Source organism: Carassius carassius, chromosome 18 (assembly GCF_963082965.1).
Source record: "Carassius carassius chromosome 18, fCarCar2.1, whole genome shotgun sequence".
Lineage (NCBI taxonomy): Eukaryota > Metazoa > Chordata > Actinopteri > Cypriniformes > Cyprinidae > Carassius > Carassius carassius.
The window spans coordinates 3452819-3475381 of NC_081772.1; the positions used below are offsets into that span (position 1 = coordinate 3452819).

The 22563-nt window shown below is 37.2% G+C and overlaps 1 protein-coding gene across 1 annotated transcript; it reads right to left on the reverse strand.

Moving 5' to 3' along the window:
• Window positions 1–1075: 1075 nt before the first annotated feature.
• Window positions 1076–21067, reverse strand: LOC132092124 (ras-related protein Rab-10). The gene is made up of 6 exons (XM_059498210.1): window positions 20475–21067; window positions 9049–9109; window positions 7668–7806; window positions 6133–6222; window positions 4545–4646; window positions 1076–2133 (listed from the first exon to the last, which is right to left on the reverse strand). The coding sequence occupies exons 1-6, from the start codon at window positions 20599–20601 to the stop codon at window positions 2047–2049; spliced, it is 606 nt and encodes a 201-aa protein (XP_059354193.1). The 5' UTR covers window positions 20602–21067; the 3' UTR covers window positions 1076–2046.
• Between the last annotated feature and the right edge of the window lie 1496 nt (window positions 21068–22563).

The following is a 22563-nucleotide window of genomic DNA, read 5'->3' on the forward strand; positions in this document are numbered from 1 at the left end:
AATCCAAGAAAGAAATCAGTGGCAAAGATAATTTAGAAATGAAAAATATTGTAGTTAAGCATAATTGAAGGGGGAAAAAAAACTTCCATTACCTGTCAGTCATCTTAATTACAACTGCATGTGTTACTTTTATATATTATAGGCCATGTATTTTAAACAGCTATTAACTGCTGTTTACACACGTACCTTAAGTTGTTATATAAAAATATAAAAGTATAATTTTAAGTAAAGTAATAGATTAATAGTGATTGATCTGTCGATGTTCTTTAGAGTCATGGACTTCGGGGAATTATTATTATTTTTTTTTTCCAAATATTACAGTTTTGGAGACGTGTGATTCTGCCACCAGGAGGAGACAGGAATACATTGTACAGATTCACACTACAGTAATCGTAATATTCACATGACAGAATGTTGATCAACTACAAGTAATCCAGTCTAATTTAAAACCCCAAGTTTCAGAAATCTTATGATCAGAACTTAAACAGCAATAAATGCTTTTTTTTTCTTCATCACATCACGAAAACATTTCATTATGAAACATTTCGATTTCAAAAAACTATGTGCACCATCACAATTGAAGGTTATCAGACTGGAAGGAATACATTTAAATGAAAATGTTTTGAAATACTTCTCAAAAGGTATCGATCAGTGGTTTTTGCCGGTGCTTATGCCTCACAGACAAAAAAAAAACAGGATTTCTGCAGGTTATGTAAAAGTATATTTGTATACTTGTTTTTTGAGAAACTGATCAAACTGCGAGTTTTGCTGTAAGCATAAACTCCCTTTATTTTGTTCAGTTTCTCAGAAAACAAGACTTATTCATTTTGCATCTCAAGTTAATGTATATCGATTTAAGGATGTTTAGATATTTGAATCGGGGGGAAAAACAACTGGCTGAGGAAAATTTTGCTTTCTTGAAATGCATGCAACATTTAATACCATCACTATGAATTTAATGAATGCTTGGTCCTATTTAAGACCTTTATCTGTGGAAGAGTTTTTATCAACTCACAGAAACCCTGAAAACTCAACATTGCAAACTCTCCATGCTTGAATAAACGGGACCAACATGTAACTTAAACAAGCTTATTTTTAATGGATCTGCAAAATCGTTTGAATTTCCAAAGAGAACGCTCCCCTCCCTGACACGTATCTGGACTAGAAGAGATACTTCCTGTCAATTACAAACATGGCAAAACTTACAAAAGACCCCAAAACCCCAAAGAAACCAGCATGCAGGAGAGAATGAGTAACTGAGTGAGGGAAAACAAAACATACAGAGGAGATTCATAAAACATTCGGAAAAATAAAAAACGGACTACATTTGAAAAAGAACTAAACAAAAATACATATGATGCCATTCTCTTCTGAGCAAACAGGTTGAGACCGGATGGTTCCACTCAGATGTGCTGGGTTGAGTTAGTGGGTCAAGCAGAGAGGAGAGGACCAGTGTGTGTGTGTGTGTGTGTTGTGTGTGTGTAACGGTCACAGAAAAGTGATGTTTAAATGTTGTTTGGAGGGGATGGGCTCTAAGGCTCTACATTAAGGCACCGGACGAAAGAAATCAAATTAAAGAACAAAAAAACCCAGTTAGAGAAGATTTCTCACACTAACACACAACACTAACCCAAAACACTGGACAAAAGTCTTGTCTAGGATGTCATACTGAACGCTCCGATAGAGTCTCCAGGTCCACTGATGGTCTTTATGTAGTGGTGAACGCACTTTTTCTTTAATTCATTTCTTTCTTTCTTTAATTTTAAATTAAGAAACATGAAATGACTTTCTTTTTGCATTTGTATTTTTTTTTTCAGAAATAAAAATGTCAGCAAGCAGCCGTGATTTTAAGAAACATTAGAGATGTGTTTTACAGAGAATCCTGTGAGGGGAAAATGGAAGATTGTTAGACAGAAACGGATGAGAAAGGGATGAGTGAATGAGAGAGAGAGAGAGAGAGAGAGAGAGAGAGAGAAAGGGGGATATAGAAGAACAGACGATGTGTGTGTGTTTGTGTAAAGTGTGTGAGTAACTGTGTGTGTATGTTCAACTGCAGCACTTGGTCTTCCATCCTGTGACTCCGCCTCCAGTGCTGATGTCCACGTTTTCACTGTTGGGCTCTTTTACGGGCGTCTGTGAAGAAAAAAAAATGAATTAATAAAAGATTTTGCTTTTGCAAACATCAAATTTTGAGTTTTTGGCGTGAAGCTAAGATTGTTTTGATAGCCTGCTTTGGTTTGGTTGGTTTCCGGGCCCAAACTCTCACCACTGGTTGAGTCACCATGTTTCGTCTGGCCAGAGGAGAACCGGCCTCCGGGACTGAGCCTGGTTGCTTCCAAGTTTATTTTTTATTTTTTTCCCATTTCTGTCACTGATAGAGTTTTGGTTCCTTGCCACTGTGGCCTTTGGCTTGCTTAGTTGGGAACGCTTAGGCCCTGTTTACACCTGGCATTAAGATGTTTTCATCGATCCGATCACAAGTGGACAACACTAAGTAAGGTCTTAAAGGAGTCTAAAAAGGAGTCAAAAAAAGGAGTTTTGAGCTTGTCCACATTCAACCACTTCCAGAGGTAGACATTTTAAGACCTGCACAAATGAAATTAATACCATATAAGCAGAGTATGGTTTTATCTATGGTATCATATTAAACCAGAAAATGACTGTAAGAAGCATGATTTACAGATCAGATACAGGTTTTCACAAAACTAAAACAAACATTTAGGTCTTTAAACCATTTTTGTGAAGAAAAGGGGTGAGTAAACAGTATCAATGATTCCATTAATTTAAACAATTAGTATCAATCAAATATTATATTAATTTAATAACATAAACATCTAAAATATGGGTAAATCTTTGCATTGGTCTGAACAAAACCAGCAGAAGGGCTTACTGAAAATGTACATTCATTCTCTGCCAGCTTTCGGAACGGCAGAAACATAGCGTTTCTCCGATAATTGCAGTTCACAAAGCAGCTTTATTCAATTAAATTAATAGCCTTTTTAAGTTTAATCGTCACATTAAGCACAATTCTACTCTTTCAATTCCCAAATTTAAGACCACTTGAAATCATAATTAAGACTTTCCTGTACCATTTAAGACTTTTTATGGCCTAAAATTTTATAACTAAATGTAAAACTTTAAGGACCCATGGAGACCCTGCTCCACTGACTGAGCTAATTCCTAAACATTACGATGTTCATTTCCTATCCAACAAAATTAGAATGTTAAATTAGATTTAAATAAAACTACTAGTACATGAAAATACTAAATGTTTTTTGTGAAAAGCTGAATAAAAATGACATGAAACGCGTTTCATTTATATAATTAACACAATTACCAAAACAAAGCGTTTTTATGGCCGCACCACACAAGTTTTAGAAAACCGAGATGGCCGAAAGTACATCCTGTTTGTTTTCTTCATTTTATAAAGGCAGTATTGTTCTTATTGTGAGTATACATACATAAAAGTAAACCCTTAACAGTTTCAAATGATGTCTTGCTCCTATCTTTATGACCAAAAATGACAGAATATTTTATTTCTTTCTGCTTTGATCGTGCCAGAGCCTATCGTGCGCACAACATATTGCTTATGAAAAGAGTCGCTTGATTAATTTCTAAATGAGTCAGCCATTTTGAACAAATTGTTTAAATGAATGATTTCATTAATTCAGACAGGGACGTTCTGCCACTTACTGGCGGTTTTAGTGTCATATTTATTTATCCATGACAGAAAAAAAGCAGCCAAAGTACACACTCAGCAAAATATTGTTTAATTATTATCAAAAAATCCCGTATCGAGATATAATATTTTGTCAGTATCACAAACCTCTAGACTGGACTTGTTTTGTTGCATTATGAATCAGAAAAAAAAGCCATACAGACTAGGGCTGGACGATATTGGGAAAAAATTACATTGCGATATTTTATTTTTCTGCGATATATATGGCTGGGGCGGGCTCGCTCGCTCTCTCTCTCTCTCACGCGCGCTCTCTCTGTCTCTCTCTCGCGCGCGCTCTCTCTGTCTCTGTCTCTCTCTCGCGCGCGCTCGCTCTCTCTGTCGCGCGCTCTCTCTGTCTCTCTCTGTCTCTCTCGCGCACGCGCTCTCTCTGTCTCTCTCTCGCGCGCGCGCTCTCTCTCTCTCTCTCTCTCTCTCTCTCGCGCGCTCTCTCTCTCTCGCGCTCTCTCTCTCTCTCTCGCGCTCTCTCTCTCTCTCTCTCGCTCTCTCTCTCTCTCTCTCGCTCTCTCTCTCTCGCGCGCTCTCTCTCTCGCGCGCTCTCTCTCTACTATCGTGACTATCGTGGATTCGTACATCGCGATATCGATGCTTAAACGACACATCGTGCAGCCCAAATACAGACTCATTTCATGCTCTGTGCCACTATTAGAAAAGGAATAATATTATATAGAGAAGTAAACATCAAAAGCAACGAACCAAGAACTGAATATACAAGGGATCAGCTGCTGTGACTGTATTTATGAGTCAAATTACACAAAATCGATCTTTTGCATTGTGATATTTTTGCTTCAATCATTCCCGAACTTACCTTTTTGAGAATGTCTTCTGCTAACGTGAGAAACGCCTTCTCGATGTTGATGTTGGCTTTTGCACTTGTCTCGAAGAAGCGAATCCCGTGTTCTCTCGCAATCTGAGGATTGGCACAAGAACAGTTTACATTCATTGTGTTTGCAGGCCTGAACTAATATGTATGAACCCATTTGGGATTTGGGGATATGATTCTTAGATCTAAATAAACACTTAGCAAGGTGATTCAATTGGGCAACTGACAAATATTCAACAAATTAATTGACTCATAGTACACTGAAAAAACCTAGTCAACCAAAGTCTTAACTAGTGAACAAAATGCCCATCCTGACTAGGCCTGGGTATTAAGACAAATTTCATGATTCGATTCAATTTTGATTCACAAGCTTGTGATTTGATTCAATATTGATCTCGATTCAGTATCGATTAATTTACATATGTATGCAATCAGTGAAAGTGACGTGACATTCAGCCAAGTATGGTAACCCATACTCAGAATTCGTGCTCTGCATTTAACCCATCCGAAGTGCACACACACAGAGCAGTGAACACACACACACACACACACTGTGAACACACACCCGGAGCAGTGGGCAGCCATTTATGCTGCGGCACCCGGGGAGCAGTTGGGAGTTCGATGCCTTGCTCAAGGGCACCTAAGTCGTGGTATTGAGGGTGGAGAGAGCACTGTACATGCACTCCCCCCACCCACAATTCCTGCCAGCCCTAGACTCGAACTCACAACCCTTCGATCGCGGATCCGACTCTCTAACCATTAGGCCACAACTTCCCACCAAAAAAAGACTACCTTCAGGGGAGGTATGTCATTTTTTTCCCCCAAGGAGAAATGTCTCAACCAATGCTGTAAACTACAATAAATCATGTCAGTTGGTACATTAATGTGATTTAAAAAAAAAACATTTAAATTGCACATAGCGCAATTTTTAATCAATGTGATACGATTCACGATACTGATTTCACAATACAATTGTTGATTATAATTAGATTATAATTATAATATATAATTATATTATAATAGATTACAAATTATAAATGAAAATGTATCTTTTTATTATTACTTGGATAAAATGCTCACAGTTTTTGTGATATTTAAATGTGTTAAACAACAAAACTAAACTGAAATTTTAAAACAGATCTCAAATCAAATAAATACAAATAAAAGAAATCTCTTCATATAAACAGACTCTGCTTGTGCTTTTTCCATTTAAAATTAGAGGCAACCACTTCATCTGAATCACAATACAAACAAAGATGCTGCATACACACAGCATGAGCAGTTTTTTTTAATCTAAATTAGATTGTATAATTAGAAATTTTTTATACAAAAAACAGAACGCTCTGAGACTTTTAGTTTTGTGAAACTATACTACATAAAACATAACTGCATGAAACAAAAGCAGCAGATGGGCAGAATGAGATGCAAATTCACTCTCTGACAGCAGGTGGCGCTTATGGAACAGCAGTGATACCACGTTTCCTTGGTTACCGGCTCACAATGCATCATTAAATCTGTAAATAAAATGTATATTTTCAACCCAGCCTGAATCTTAACTCATCCAGTCTCTCACCTGTTCCCCCTTTGCTTTTGGTACGATACGTTTGTCCTCCATGTCACACTTGTTGCCTAGCAGCATCCTCTCCACATCCTCGTTAGCGTGCTGCAACAAACATACACATATTTGAGATGATGCATTCTCACTAAATACTGATGTCCAGACTGATAGTTCACTTAAATTGGCTCCAGAGGTCACAGAAGAAACAGTACTGAAGAACTGAGTTTGCATCAGTCATGCCACCAAACACACAACCACATCCCTCCTGGATTCTCATGTTAAACGAGTTCTCTTGAAATTGCTGATTGTTGGGAAATCCTGCATAACTCATCAGACTGAAAATCAAACAGTCAGCAGTTTCACTCCATGACTATGTATCTGTAAGTTGGTGTTTTTACAGGACTGGAACTTCAAAAGTCAGACACCAGCGGTTCTTAACTCAAAAAGGTCTGTTCTATTTATAACAACACAATAATAAAAATGAAAAATAAATAAATAAATTACCCATATGATCATGCATAGTAAGGCAACTAAAATAAATGGGCTTAATAATCTTTTAAAAGGGAAGAGAAAACACTTCCCATATTGTTTCTTCATTGACGTCAAACGATGCTTGTTCAAAGAAACTCTATTTAAGGTAGGTAGAAATTAATGTCTCAAAAACCATGTACAAAACTATGCATAAAGGAAAACTTCATGCAATTTGGTTTTACTAGAGCAGAATGTGTTCTGGGCAGTCAATTACTGGCCAACATTTTCCTATTCAGCCCATGTCACAATCATTTTACATGTTTACAAGGTTTTTTATATTTTATTTTATTTCAATTAAATGTTCATTTCAAGTCATGCAAATATTTGAAAATGAGAGATTTTAAATAAAGTATGTCTTTTTAATATTCCACACAGTAGCCAAGGCAACATTTCAACTTTTGTTTACACACGAAATAAATTAAAATGAGAACAGAATGTATAAAAATCTAAATCTTAACAGTATATCAATGATAATAAAATAACACTGCATTTTCATAGTGATATACATTTTGAAGTTTAATTTTCAGCACACCTTTGTTAACTATTGTGAATGTCAAGTGTAAAATCTGGGTCTTAGGGCAAAACTACTTTTCCAGTTTATCTGATCTACAATCACAACATTTTCTGTTCAGACTTGCACAATCCTATTAAAGGGATAGTTCACCCAAAAATTTAAATTCTGTCATAATTTTCTCACCCTCGTGTTGTTCCAAACTTGTATGAATTTCTTTCTTCTGATATTTTGAAGAATGGTGGTAAACAAACAGTTTTTGGTTCCCATTGACTTCTACAGTATTTATTTATTTATTTTCAATACTTTGGAAGTCAATGGGAACCAGCAACAGTTTCGTTACCCACATTCTTCAAAATATCTTCTGTAACGTTCAACAGAAGAACAAACTCATACAGGTTTGGAAAATCTTGTTGAGTACATGGCAGAATTTTCATTTTTGAGGGCAACTATCCCTTCCTGAATGGCTGTTGTCTGAGGGTTACAGTAAGGTTGTGTGGAGACTGACCTCATCAATATTTCTGAGCCATTTGCTGATGTTTTCGAAGCTCTTGGCGTTGGTGATGTCATATACGAGCATGATTCCCATGGCCCCTCTGTAGTAAGAGGTAGTGATGGTGTGAAACCGTTCCTGTCCCGCTGTATCCCTGCACAAACGCATCAACAACCACAATCAGACACTACAGCACCCCAGGCGCTCAGAGACCCAATGGATCCAATTTCACTTCGATTGGCAATAGCTGGTGACCACAGCTGACTGTTGCCTTCTGCTTTACTGTTGGACAATCAATTGTGTTTCAATAGGCTACAAGGCAATTTCACAGAAAGTATCCAAAATTGGAGAAAAAAACTGTATTGGGGTGATAAACATGAAAAACTTGATCCATAATTCAATGAAAATCCACCAAACCTGTAAAACATAATTCATTCAGATGGATTCAAATAAAAAAAATGGAGCCAAATGCCACAATTTCTTACATGCAAATGTAATTTCATTGAAGACATTTTTCTCCCAATGAGAGTGTAATTATCTGGGCGATTTTCTCTTTAATATTTGCAGTAAACGGTGTCTTAAAAAAAATGAATGTATCACTGAAACACAGCCAAAAAAATCTCTTTCTTTTATTGTCATTACTCCGGAATGGTAACACATTCCTGGCCACAAGCCACCAAATGAAACTATGAGGAACAACACTGTCATTATATGAGGTGTTACTTTCCAGATAACCTGTCAATACCTTGTTTTATTTTCTGACTACAGCCATTTACAGGCTTTTGGCGCGTGACAAGTGGTAATTTTGTATCCTGCATATAAACAAGGGCCACATAGCATATAGAAATTATCGAAATATCACAAATGTACAAATAACAATATGCACTTTATTTTGCGTCAAAATCTTGACCACCATTCAGTGCCATTATAAAGCTTGGAAAAGCCAGGACATTTTTTAAATATAACTGATTGTATTTGACTGAAAGAAGAAAGTCATATACACCTAGGATGGCTTGAGGGGGAGTAGCTCATGGGGTAATTTTTGGGTTGTGCAAAGAATTTGTGGTATTTAAACAGTTTACATTGATGTTAAAATTATATTGCCAAATTTGTGACTTATGTAATACTACAATAAAAAACAAAAAACAAAAAAACCCTCCACTTTTTTTTTTAGAAGTTAGTGTTGTTTTTCCTTGAAAGTACATGAAACACGTATATATTATGTTTGTTATATAATTTCCGTTTTTAAATATTCATTCAAATATAATTACATTTTTATATTTTTTCATTTTTATAAACTGATTTTACACAAAAACATGGTTATAATCGCAAAGCACCATTATGTATAATGCATTTTATAAATATGAACTCATGCAAACACACATTCAGCACTTACCATATCTGTAGCTTTATCTTCTTTCCTTGCAATTCAACTGTTTTGATCTTAAAATCGATTCCTAAAAAGACAGAACAGAAAGACAGAAGTTGAAGAAAGACACTTAAAATAAACAGCATTCACAACCAATTTTAATTCTGTGAGTGTAACAGAATATTCAATGAGAAAAGAAAAAGTTGAATCACTGGAATTTTGTTCAATGGTAACTGATCGGATCCACCTATGCTTTTACATACAAGAATGAAGTCAGATCTGAATGTGAGTTTGCAGTGGATTGTGGGGGATCTACGATCCTTCTGAGGCACTATTTAGGAGGCTTTTTCATCAGGATGTTGAGGCTGAAGGTCAAGTCAGAAGGTCCAAAGCTTCTCCACATAACCCAATGGCTAGACTACTTTCCAGTGGATTGTTGTTTGTCATTATTGCAGTAACCTTTAGTACATTCAACCAGCTTAAAATTATTCTGTTAACTACTGGTAACTTGGTAAACTTGCAGTGTGTTCAATGTAGCCTACAACGACTAAATTATCCCACACTGTAACTAGTCACTGTAAAAGCGTGGGATATGCAGGGATACATTAGTTTGGTGGAAAACCTTCTCAACAAAAATCTGGACTTGTGAAAATCTTCCTCTAAGGCTACTAGCGTGGGAGAAACAAACCTTAGCATTGGCTGTGACACAGAAAAGAGTCAAGAAACCGCTACATTTCTACCAATTATTTTTAATTTAAAAGCAAAAAAATAAACGAGAGAACATGAGGTTCTGCAGAGACTCGGGCGGCTGAAAGCAGGGTCACAGTGTTTGCTCATGTAGATGATGTAGGGTAGAGAGATCTCTCACTAGCAGCGTGTGTTGTTGAGACTAGCACAGCCCAACACGGACAGGACAGGCAGAATGGAAAGGTTCATCTGTGAAACTGCTGAGAGTTTAATGGTCCAACGGCACAGTAAAAGCATTCAGACAGAAACGAATGCTGGAAAATGTCCTGAACTGATCGCTGGTTAGATAGCGCGTTTGTCTTTATTAGTGATGTTTGCAGAGAGACTTGGACTAGTAAGTGTTAGTAACAACCTAAACTGCTCAAAGCATTTAGGAACAACATAGTATGGTGTAACTAGGGGTGTAACGATACACAAAAATTATGTTTCAGTAGGTTCCTCAATTTTGAGGCTTAGTTTGATATGTTCGGTCTATCAGTGGGAAAAATTTTAAATTGCTTGTTTTTATGTTTAACAGCAATTAACTGAACAGATTATGTCTCGGTCTTTAAATTTAAAAACAATGCTGCTGCAACACACTCTTAATTCTGCAGTTTATGGTGCTGTTGTATATTAGTAAAGAGATTTCAAGTGCTTCCACTTTTGGATGCAAAATATTTAGACAAAATGTATATTTTGTTCAGAATTATTGCAAACCATCTGTTATTAGTGTATGCGTCTGGTTCTTCACTTACTGTCAGGATGATTATGCAAAATGGAAATACTAGCGTGACTTTCTAACATGTAGAGATATAGGTACAACTGTAAGATGCAAGATATGCACTAAAAAAACGTTTCAAATGCATTAAGCAGCAAACACATCTGACAGGAGAGCAAGCCACTTTAAACTTGTGCTTATGAGTTACTTTGAAGCCCTTAATATAAAAAGCACACCTCATGTATAGGACAACTTAAATCATGTAGTTTTCACACAGCAGCTTATCTCTGCCCTGCATTATTTTCCCGACATGTATGCTGAACCGAAAGACCTGTTCCGAAAATGTGAACACGTGTACCGTTACACCCCTAGCTGCACAAAGACTGACCAACATATTTAGCAGTAATGCTAAGCAGAACTCCAACCATACACACACACAGCTGCACTAAGGGTGGGAGTCGCTTTATGAAATGATACACAAATGAGCAGCCAAAGACTGAGTCACTCTCACACAATACACACAGGCCACCGCAGAAACAGAACAGAGCTAGAAAGAGATACGGAGAGTATAAAACCAGAAAACTCTGCTGAACATGAGAATATAAAAACAGTGTGAAAGTTAAAGTGGAGGACACACACTCATAGATTAACCCTGAAAACATTTCAAAGGGTTTTTGACTGGACCCTCACCCTCACACACACTGCAGTCGGGTATTTTGGGCTTTGAAAGCAGAAAGTTTGAGCCAAGTTAATGCCACATATGGCTTTAAAAGGAACAATTCACCAAATATGACAACTCTGTTATCTTAACCGTCATGTCATTACAAACCTGCATGACTGGAATGCTAAATAAAATATTTTGCTACTTTATTTAATACAATAAGGGCTAGGCTGTCATTTTTTGGGCCAAAGTCATTGATAATAAAAGGACAGCCTGGATATTCTGCCCAACATCAACAAAGGAAAGGAATTCTCTGGTTTAAAGTGACATAAGGGTGAGTAAATTATTTCTGTAACGGTTTGAGAAGCCTGGATTTGGCCACTAAATGTGAGGCTGGTTTAAAACTTGGGTTATACTAGTTCTGAACACAAAGGCCATAGAAGGGTTCCTGACAGGCAGCCAATCAGACCCCTTCCCATGAGCCTCTGCAGCTGTGGGGCCCCTCAAGGGTCCAGACTCAATCTCCACCCAACTGAGCCAAGATCCTGTCAGTCAAAGAAAGAGAATGCACTAGTGCCAGACAGAAAGAGAAAAGCAAGAAAATGCCCCATTAGTCTCTTTTTTTATGCGTTTAGAAGTTTATAATAGATTAAATCAAAAGTTTAATAAAGCAAATATGGTTAAGGTGCAGGTGAGTGTGTAATGTGAGCTTTCTCTTGGGACTGCAGGGAGTTTCCGGTGAGTATTTGAAGGCTCCGAACTATAGAAAGAAGGAGAAGGAGAGAGATGCATGCACTTGAAGTCAACATGAAATAGCTTTCATAATCCATATTATTTCCAATACCAAACAAAATGGAAGGTGGGACTTTATTTTATCCATCAGGAATTACATTTCATAGTCAAATGTTAAGGGCTACTAGCTTTATGAAACAAATCTGTCATTGGTCGAAACTTAAGTGACCTTGATGACATCATCAATAATATAATGTTGTTTCAGTAATGTAGCATTTGCTACCTGTTTATAATAGATTGCCAAGAAAAATAAATATAGAATACTATTTGGAACAACATGGAGAATAATAACATGAGTCCATAAAAAGCAGGCCTTAAAGGGATAGTTCACCCAAAAATGAAAATTATGTCATTAATAACTCACCCTCATGTCGTTCTAAACCTAAGACCTTCGTTCATCTTCGGAACACAGTTTAAGATATTTTAGATTTAGTCCAAGAGCTTTCGGTCCCTCCATTGAAGCTGTGTGAAAGGTATACTGTCCATGTCCAGAAAGGTAAGAAAAACATCATCAAAGTAGTCCACGTGACATCAGAGGGTCAGTTAGAATTTTTTGAGGCACCGAAAATACATTTTGGTCCAAAAATAACAAAAACTGCGACTTTATTCATGATTTGTCTTCTCTTCTGTGTCTGTTGTGAGCGGGATCACTGCAGTTAAGTGGTATCCGGTTCATGAACGAATCATTCGATGTAACAGGATCTTCTTGAACCAGTTCACCAAATCGAACTGAATCGTTTGAAATGGTTCATGTCTCCAATACGCATTAATCCACAAATGACTTAAGCTGCACAAGGGAGGGAGTATCAGCCACATTAAAAAAGTTAACAGCTTAAGTCATTTGTGGATTAATGCATATCCACACTCTTGGACTAAATCTAAAATATCTTAAACTGTGTTCTGAAGATGAATGGAAGTCTTACGGGTTTGGAACGACATGAGGGTGAGTCATTAATGACATAATTTTCATTTTTCGGTGAACTAACCCTTTAAGCCCCGTTCACACCAAGAATGATAACTATAAAGATAACTTTAAAGATCCACACCAGCGAACAATACAGTCTGTTTATTCTAAGCACACGTGTTTTAAATTCTCGAGTATGTTATAGGATGGAATCTGATTGGCTGTCAATGTTTGTATCGTTCATCAGCTGGAAAAAAAATAGTTCTGAAAATGATTCCAACCATATCATTTCTCTGTGCCTTTATCGTCATAGCTGTAGTGTGGATTCTGCTATTCTTTAATCTTGAGAACAATTTTTAGAAATATATCTTTATCATTATTTTTAAAGTTACCATGCTTGGTGTGAACGGGCCTTAAGTAGTCAATATTGACTGTGTTGATTTTAAAAAAGAAATATTAATTTAAATAAAAGGAATATCTTGATTAGAAGATAAATTAATACAAATCCAAATTCTCACTCATCTGATCACTTAAACCACTGTTTCCATGCTGACATAGTTCACAACCTCCACCTGATCACAACAGGAGGCCACAGGTGTGATGTGGTCACCTGACACTCCATGAGCAGTCATGTGACTCAAAGCACAGAGATAAAAACACAGTTATAAAGGTCACGCGCACACACCCTTGTCTGTCCAAAAAACCAGGTTAATATTTGTTTTAATTCCTAATCATGATCATTTCCAGGTTTTGTCATTCTGAAACATAATCAGTGACGGCAACTTTATTCAACTTTCATATGCCATCAAAACAAGCAGATTATTTCATAGATTAAACCACTTTAAAGTGACTAATACTCAATGAACCACAGGATGTCAACAATTTCAGAAGCAGCACAATTTTATAACAAAATACTTTTTTCTTTGGAATAACATGCTCTGAGGCATCATTCACAATAACCTTGAAGAACCAGGGACATGCATTGCGAAAAATTTTTTTTTTTTTTTTTTTACTTCTTTTTAGGAACATGCATCACATAAAAGTGTTCTAACATTAGTTAACAGCCCAACATACTTATATAAACATTAACTTTTAAAGGGGTCATATGACGTCACTATAAAGAACATTATTTTGTGTATTTGGTGTAATGCAATGTGCTTATTGTGGTTTAAGGTTCTGAAACTTTGGCTGGGAAAATGATTCAGCATAGATTCATAGATTTTCCAAATGCATCATGATTCTTTCTTGAATCGATTCTGAGCTTAGTTTTGAACAGCTGATGTCACTGCATGCTTTAGAATCACCCGTACTCTGCTTGAAGCGAATTAAGGTGTTCACAGTGGGCTGTTAACATTAATCTTGCATCATAAAAGCATTTAAGATGAAGTGAAATTACATGACTCAGCCGAATGCACAAGAGCTCTTTAGCACTCTTCATCATGTGAATTTGAGTGTGCTATTTACTAAATTGTGATTGGCCGAATGCCTCAAGCGCGTGACAAATGTTACGAGACAAAACCAATAAAACCCATTACAAACAAGGCATTTCTTGCATCCAGTGGGAACATAATTACTGATTATGATGACTTGTACTGTATTTTTATGCATTGCATATCGCGTTGCATAAACATAAAACCATGTCTGCATTTGTAATCAGAGAAACAACAAACAACAATATCTAACAGTTACTCTACACAGCTCAAAACTTACGTTTGAATCATCAATGGCAAATTCTTTACTTATGAAAATGTACTTACAGACTGTGTCAGAAGCGCCAGACTGTCCTTGCAAAGTTAGAATTGCCCAACTTTATAGAAACATTGTAGGCTACTCTCCCAGGAAACAGTCCTTGTCCTCTGCAAAATGCGCTGCACACATCTGAATATTTGGGTTGAAGTGTTCTGGAACAGTGTTGTTAATACAACTTAACCACTGATTTCTAGCTGTGTTCTCTTTTGGAAGATCAAACAAAGTAGCTTCGCTTTCACAACGAGAAACAGTGTCTCCACGATATGGCGCCGGCGGCAACAGCAAGAATAAAAGTTACGCCTTCTTTCTTTGCGTGAACATTTGGGCAGTGTTATGCAAATATTCCCACATCATGACAGAGACGTGGGGGCAGTTAAAACGAACCGCTTTAGGAAGGACAGGTTACCTCTTAACTTCTATAAAGAATATCTCTTCGGATTTGAGACTTTAGTCTTTGCAACTTTACAGATCTTCTTCATGCACCAAGAGTTGTAACATTCCAAAGAAAAAGGAAAAATTTTAATCTGCATGATATGACCCCTTAATCAAAAATTATCAAGTGACGTGACATACATACAGCCAAGTATGGTGACTAGGGCTGTAGCTATTGAATATTTTAGTAATCGAGTATTCTACCAAAAATTCCATCGATTAATCGAGTAATCGGATAAAATGTGTTTTTGCTTAATTAAACTGCAATATTAATTATGCAAGAGAAAATAAGACTCCTGGGTCTCTTAAAATGAGCAACTAAGTTTCCTTTTTTAAATGCATAGAATGCAATGCATACATCAAAAATAAACATTTAATTAGTACCTATTGTTTCTCTGTCTGTACTTGTTCTGTGAACAATGACAATAAAGTTGACAGATGAATTAAGTGCATTTAAGTGCCATTCAATTGGGGTTTTAAATAAAACATTTTCTGAGATGCACATTAAAAACATAAAACATTAATTTAATTTATCTTTTAATTATTGAAAATAAAGCAAACTTAACTTTTTGATAAACAAAGGGGATTTACTATTAAAAATAAAACATTGGAGAAATCTTGTGTGATTAAACCTTAAAAAAAATTTTGTAGAAGGCTATGTACATTCTGCTGAACAATAGTAATACATCTCTGGCAAATACTTGACTTTAATCTAAACCGGACTTTTATTTTGACGGGTTGACGTACCTTTATAGTTCTGTGTATGTGATGTGACGCTAGTTTTACTCAAATCAAACGTTCAAATGCTCATGAAGTGACTGTCAGAGCAGTTCTGGAGATGTTGTTCATGTGTTTACGTCTTTATTTAGTGAGACAGCAGACGCTGAAATCACCGCGAACGTCACGCGGTTTCTGCATCGCGGAAATCATAGGGCCCTAGTTGTGGTATGCCAGCTCTATATTGCAATGGACACATGCACGACATTCTCTTTACGTTTGCCCGCGCCCTAAAATCAAAACACTGCTGACTGCTTGCAGTATGCGATTCGGACGCAGCGCTTGTGTCTCCTTCCGCTTTGTGGGTGACGTAAACGCGTTGTGTCACATTAAAAAATAATTGCGAAAGAACCTGACGTGAGATTTAAAATGAATTAAAAGAGGCTTCGAGGTAGAGGAATTTACCTCGATAATTTTTTGTAATCGAATTACTCGCGGAATGGTTTCAGCCCTAATGGTGACCCATACTCAGAATTCGTGCTCTGCATTTAACCCATCCAAAGTGCACACACACAGCAGCGAACACACACACACCGTGAACACACACCCTGAGCAGTGGGCAGCCATTTATGCTGCGGCGCCCAGGGAGCAGTTGGGGGTTTGATGCCTTGCTCAAGGGCACCTCAGTCGTGGTATTGCAGGCCAAAGACTCGAGCCCACAACCCTAGGGTTAGGAGTCAAACTCTCTAACCACTAGGCCACGACTTTCCACTTTCCATCAAAAACATAAACAATATACATAAATAGAATATAAAGAAAATAACCTAAAACTAGGGCTGTGTATTGCCAAGAATCTGACGATATGATACGTATCATGATACCGGGGTTGCGATACGATATGTTGTGATACACTGCGATACTGTAAGCAAGGTGATATATTGGGATACTTCTTATTTCAGGAATAGTGTATATATTGTAAGGAAAGCTGTCATTAAGAACACGCCGCCATATGCAAACCTTAGCAATAAATAAATCAATAAAAATTGTTTAACCAGAACACAGTGGGATCTGCATTTGCAATAATCAGTTCCTGTAAAATTCAATGTTATTGAACCACTTTTTGTGCCGTACGAGTAAAAGGGGAAAATTAAAGTGCTTGCAGGATCATTTAGTTAAATTTATAATATGTATAAAATGTATTTTATAAAAAGACCATATTTATTTTTTAGACCCTACTTTAAAAGGTTCACAGTTTAAGTTTTCAATTGTAATATACAATGTAATAACATTTTGATCTAAACAAAATAATTACATCTGCTTAATATCAATAAAAAATAAAGTGCTAACAGGATTCCTAAAGAAATCAAAACAATCGTAAAACAATAAAATAAATACAGATGTTGAACCTTTCCACTTGGATTTCACAGGTTTTTCAGTTTGAATTTATGTTTCACGTAGACTCGCAAAATCTGTGACGCGAGCACCGCACCAACTGCACAAAACGCCCCCAAAAATTAGAGAAAACTAGCTGCTATCTAGCGGTCGGGAAATAAACTCAAAACGAAACAACTGCCATGAATCTTGTATGATTTTTTTTTTAAATGTCGATATTTTGTTTTTGAGAATCGATACAGTATCGCCAAACTAAATATTGCGATACACATGTGTATCGATATTTTCTTACACCCCTACCTAAAACATTTAATAATAATAATGAAAATACAGAACAGTCAGGGTTTCCCATACATTCATTAATTTGTGGCGGCCCGCCACAATATCAACGCTGACCGCCACGGATTGATTCTGATTTTTAAACTATTTAATATGGGTACAATTGTATTTTATTGTAGAGCTGCGCGCTGCTTGCTCCCTCCCTCTCACAAATTGACAACGGAGGCACGCACGACTAGCCCCTCCTCTTGGAACACGATCTGAATCAAAACATGAGCATGCGTTAGTTACAGATTGTTGCTGGTGCTTAATGCTTATTCCCCCAGCGAAGATTCCAGAATCAATCCGGAGTTGAATGGTTAGTAATGAACACTGTTGCTCAACATAACTCTGAGAAGTTAGTCTATGTTAAGCGCTGTCGCGTTTCCATTACAGATTCGTGCAAAACTTTAGTGTTTTTTTTCTAAATATCGATAAACTATTGCGAAATGACGGCGTTTCCATTAACCGATGTTATGCGACTAAAATGTCATTTTTTTCCTCTCGCGATCAAACATTCCAAAAATCATGGCAACGGACGTTGGTAGGTTTATATATATCACAGCCACCAGACTAGACATTATATTATTATTATCTCCAGGTTCAGGTTGGTGTGTGTTGGTTTTTGTCCACCTCAATCTCCAGGTTTGTGTGTGTGTGTCAGAGTCTGTGTGTGTCCACCTCCAGGTCCAGTTTGGTGTGTGTGTGAGCCTGTGTGCGTGTGTTTGAGTCTTTTTGAATGTTTGATTGTGTGAGCCTGTGTTTGAGTGTGTCAGTAAGTTTGTGAGTTTGAGTGTGTGTGTGTCCATCTCCAGGTCCAGGTTTGTGTGTGTGTGTGTGTGTGTGTGTGTGTGAGAGTGTGTGTGTGAGCAAAATTTGCAACAAGTCGTCTGTGGAGCAGTCATAGCATAGAAAGTGTAGCAATGGCATAGCAATGTAGCAATAGCAATGTCTTTAAAGGGATAGTTCACCCAAAAATGAAAATTCTATCATCGTTTACTCACCCTCAAGTTGTTCCAAATCTGTATGAGTTTCTTTGTTCTGCTGAACACGAAGGAAGATATTTGGAAGAATGTTTGTAACCAAACAGATCTCGGTCCCCATTGACTACCATAGTATATATTTTTTCCTACTATGGAAGTCAATGGGGACCGAGATCGGTTTGATTCTGTCATTCTTCCAAAATATCTTCCTTTGTGTTCAACAGAACAAAGAAACTCATACAGGTTTGTAACAACTTGAGGGTGAGTAAACGATGATAGAATTGTAATTTTTGGGTGAACTATCCCTTTAAGGTATCTGACACTAAGTGTTGGCAATAGAAATGTGTACTTGTCACAAAAAATATATGATATATATGATATATTTGATATATTTAACTTAACCCCCCCACTTCCCCGGTCCCCAAACACCACACCACCCCAAATAGAATCTAATTCTGTGGGAAACACTGACAGTTAATGCAAAATAATAATAATACCTAATCATTTTTATTTAATGTGAACTTGAATACACCAACAACCAAAGATCTTCAAACGTTGGACATTTCTTCTTTTAAATCGGACAAAGGGTCAACGAAAGAGCATTTAGGATCAGTTCCTTAAGATAAAGGGACAGGGATCTGTGTCTAAATTTGCCCCATGAACCGGCCTAGCACTGAGATCTCCAGTTACCCCTAGAGAAATGACCCTGCAATACGTAAACCGAGTTCAAGAGCAGATCTGTTAAATGACATCTACCCATGCCGGTCTCAGTGAATATGTTCATGCGTTTCCTGTGATCTAACAGGTACAGCATACTTCTCATTTTAACCCACTGAATTTACCTTCCGGGCATCTGAACACAAAGAAAAAGTAAAGACAGGAAGTACATATATTGCAACAATGGCGTCCAAACATCTGTCTCAATACGAACCAGCTAGCGGTCTTTCTTGCGTTTACATGCACACTGATGTTTGTCAGGTTACAAATGATGATAGGGTCAAATAAACTAAAGAAAAAGACTATCAACTTTACATTCAGATTGATGACTTTCGATTTAAACATGGTCTATTGAGGATGCTCATCTCCTTACAAAAAGTACCATGGTATTACTATGGATTCTAGACACCAAATACTCGAAAAGTACCTTGGAAAAACCCTGGTATAATAATATAGCGCTTACTCAGTACACTGGCACACAATGGCAGCTCCAAAGTAACACACGTTTTTTTTTTTTTTATAGAAGGGTGGAGAGATTGTTTGCCACTCTCACACCTGGCCATAACCCAAAATATACACATACTCAGACAATGAAAATCCCATTTCAAATGTGCCTTTCCCATGATGATATCATACAGAAAGCACCCACGAGGTAGTGTAATGAGAGATTTAGCATAGAGAACACAGTTAGGCAAGCACTCTGTTGGCATGAGCCGACTCGCGCATGCGCAGTGGCGCACCCAATGACGCCACAGTAATGAATTGTTTATGGTTTAAAAAAAATAACTCGTTGCTTAAAACCACTAGTAATACAGTAAAAATGTGTTGTTCCAGTCTGTTAACCGGTTTCACCCTTAAAGTGATGGATTTTGCGGTTACTGGATGTAACAGGCCACTTGAACATTAAACGTTTAACTTAACCTAAACCATAAACAAAGCATCGATCATCTCATCTGGATGAAGTAACGTTAGTAATAACATATTAAACGCTGACAAAGTCATTACTTTGACTCATCTGGCATCAAAATATTATTAGTCAGCCAACCCACATGTTAACGCAAAACTTTAGTCGAATAACCTCAATAAAACTGATCCAAATATACAGATGAACAGAACGGCAACAAAGTATTAGACAACCAAAACAACCTTCGGAACTCTGGAATATGATTCCGAATGAACCGATTTCAGGTGATTCACTCAGCTGATATGAATCAGTTAGCCGGTTAGCATGCTAAAGCCCAGAATCAAGGCCTAGTCAGCACATTCTCACATATTTAACAGCATTTCTCATTTAAAACAATGAATAAAACCCTGGGAGCGGATAGATTCGGGTGTGATACTGACCTATAGTGGAGATGAAGGTGGTGTTGAAGGCGTCGTCTGAAAATCTGAACAGCACGCAGGTCTTTCCCACCCCAGAATCACCAATCAAGAGCAGCTTAAAGAGCAGATCATAGGTCTTCTTCGCCATCTGAGCTCTTATAAACACACACGGATGAGAAACCGATAGAGACTGAGAGTGTGTTAAAGGGAAAGTGTGTGTGTGAGTGTGTGTGTGTTATTCGAAAACACACAACGGACAGTCTCTTCTTCGCAGCTGTTTTGATTTGCTCTGTAGGTTAAGACTCTTTTTTTAAACTCCGAAAGCGATATTTAAGATGTATGTTTCCTCTGAAAAGTCTGGTGTTTATAATGTCTCTGTCTTTCTTTTCTCTCACACTGTCGGGACAAAATGGCTCCTCCGCCCGACTCTCTGTCTTCAAACTAACGTTACACCAGCGATCTGATTCAAATGAAAGATATTCCGCTTCATACCAGCGACGCTAAGCCACACAGATCTCGCTTGACGGCTGGATTCCGAACCGACAGTCTGTACCAGGTCCGTTTGAGGAGTTTAGAAGAGAACCGAACAACCGCCGTCGCCTTCGAATGGAGCCACCACGGCGACACCCTAGATTTCAGAGCCACGCCTCTCTTCCCGCCCCTACGTCAGCTTCTGGCTTTGCGATTGGCCGAAGGCGCCGTTTTTCAAACCTATCTCGGACGCTGATAGGATAGAGCGCTAGCTGTCCGGAGACATGAGGGAATCATTGACGTAGCTTACCGGCGAGGGTGAATGCAGCCTGGCGCAGCCCAGAATCTGGCCCTAAACGACACTTCGTGGCCCTACAGTTGGTTTCCATCAGCCCGGAGCAGCGCTGCTGGGTGTGATTGGGTCACCGTGATGAATCCAGATGTTAAGTCGAACCCGGTGATGTCAGTTCGGGCGTGGTACTTTAAGAATATTTCTACATCCTCCTGAGAAAAAAGAAAAGAAAAAAAAGTTGTGAATATTTGTTGCTTTGTTATGTCATAACATTTGTTGGAGAATAACAAACACATGGAGAAAAAAACTTTCTTGAAAAAAATATATATTTTACTATTATTTTATTATATGTCCTTTGTAGACGACGCCAGGACTAAAAAGTTATAAAAAATAAAAATAAAATAAAACATTGTATGGGCAAAACCAATTTTTTTTTGGTTTTGTTTATTTTTTTCATTCACAAATCAGTTTTTAGGTTTCGGAATGTTTTCAACAAAACTTTGTACCAAGATGATTCTCTACTATGTTATAAAGATATAACAGAATGATTTGATATACTACTGTACAGTACTTTATGGAATATGTGTGTGAAGATTTGTATTCTCATTCTATATGTATCTATACATTGCATCTAATTTGCCCATTAATGTGTTCTTTGGGGGGGGGGGGGTAAACATAATGAAAAAAGAAGTGTTATAATGGGAGTAATAACTTGGCAACATTTTCATAAGAATATGTCATATTTCATATGAATAATGATCTATAATTTCTTTGTGTTTTCTCAAAATACCTGATTTACATAATGTTTGTTCTGGTGTCATCTACATAAGACATGTATGAAAACTATGCCCTGTTTTGTAACAAAAAGTCATATTCCGATTTAAAACATCTTAAAAAAAATGTCTGAGATGTTTATGACAAACAATTTTAAAATTTGCCAGATTTAAATGCTAATTACAAAACATGATAATATTTCCCTATAAGAGTGCTACATTTAGATCTTTCTGTGAATATCAGTCATATTTACAGAACAAGGAGAGGGTATGTTTATGATCAAACCTGCAAACATTTGACATCAATAAGCCCTGAATGTGCTTTGTAGGACATCCAGACTTATATGGTCTCAGAGAAATCAACTAAAATATAATGTCCTCGACAAAAGATTATGCCTTTATGAATGTAATCCATAGTGCTGAAACATGGAACTAACTGTTGTACATTTAACAGGAATATCATAGTACAGTCATGGTATATGTCCAAACGATCATACACTTACAAAAACATGATGTTACCATGTCCTTTGCTCATATAACACGCTTTTCTTGTGTACTGTACACTCTTCGAAAA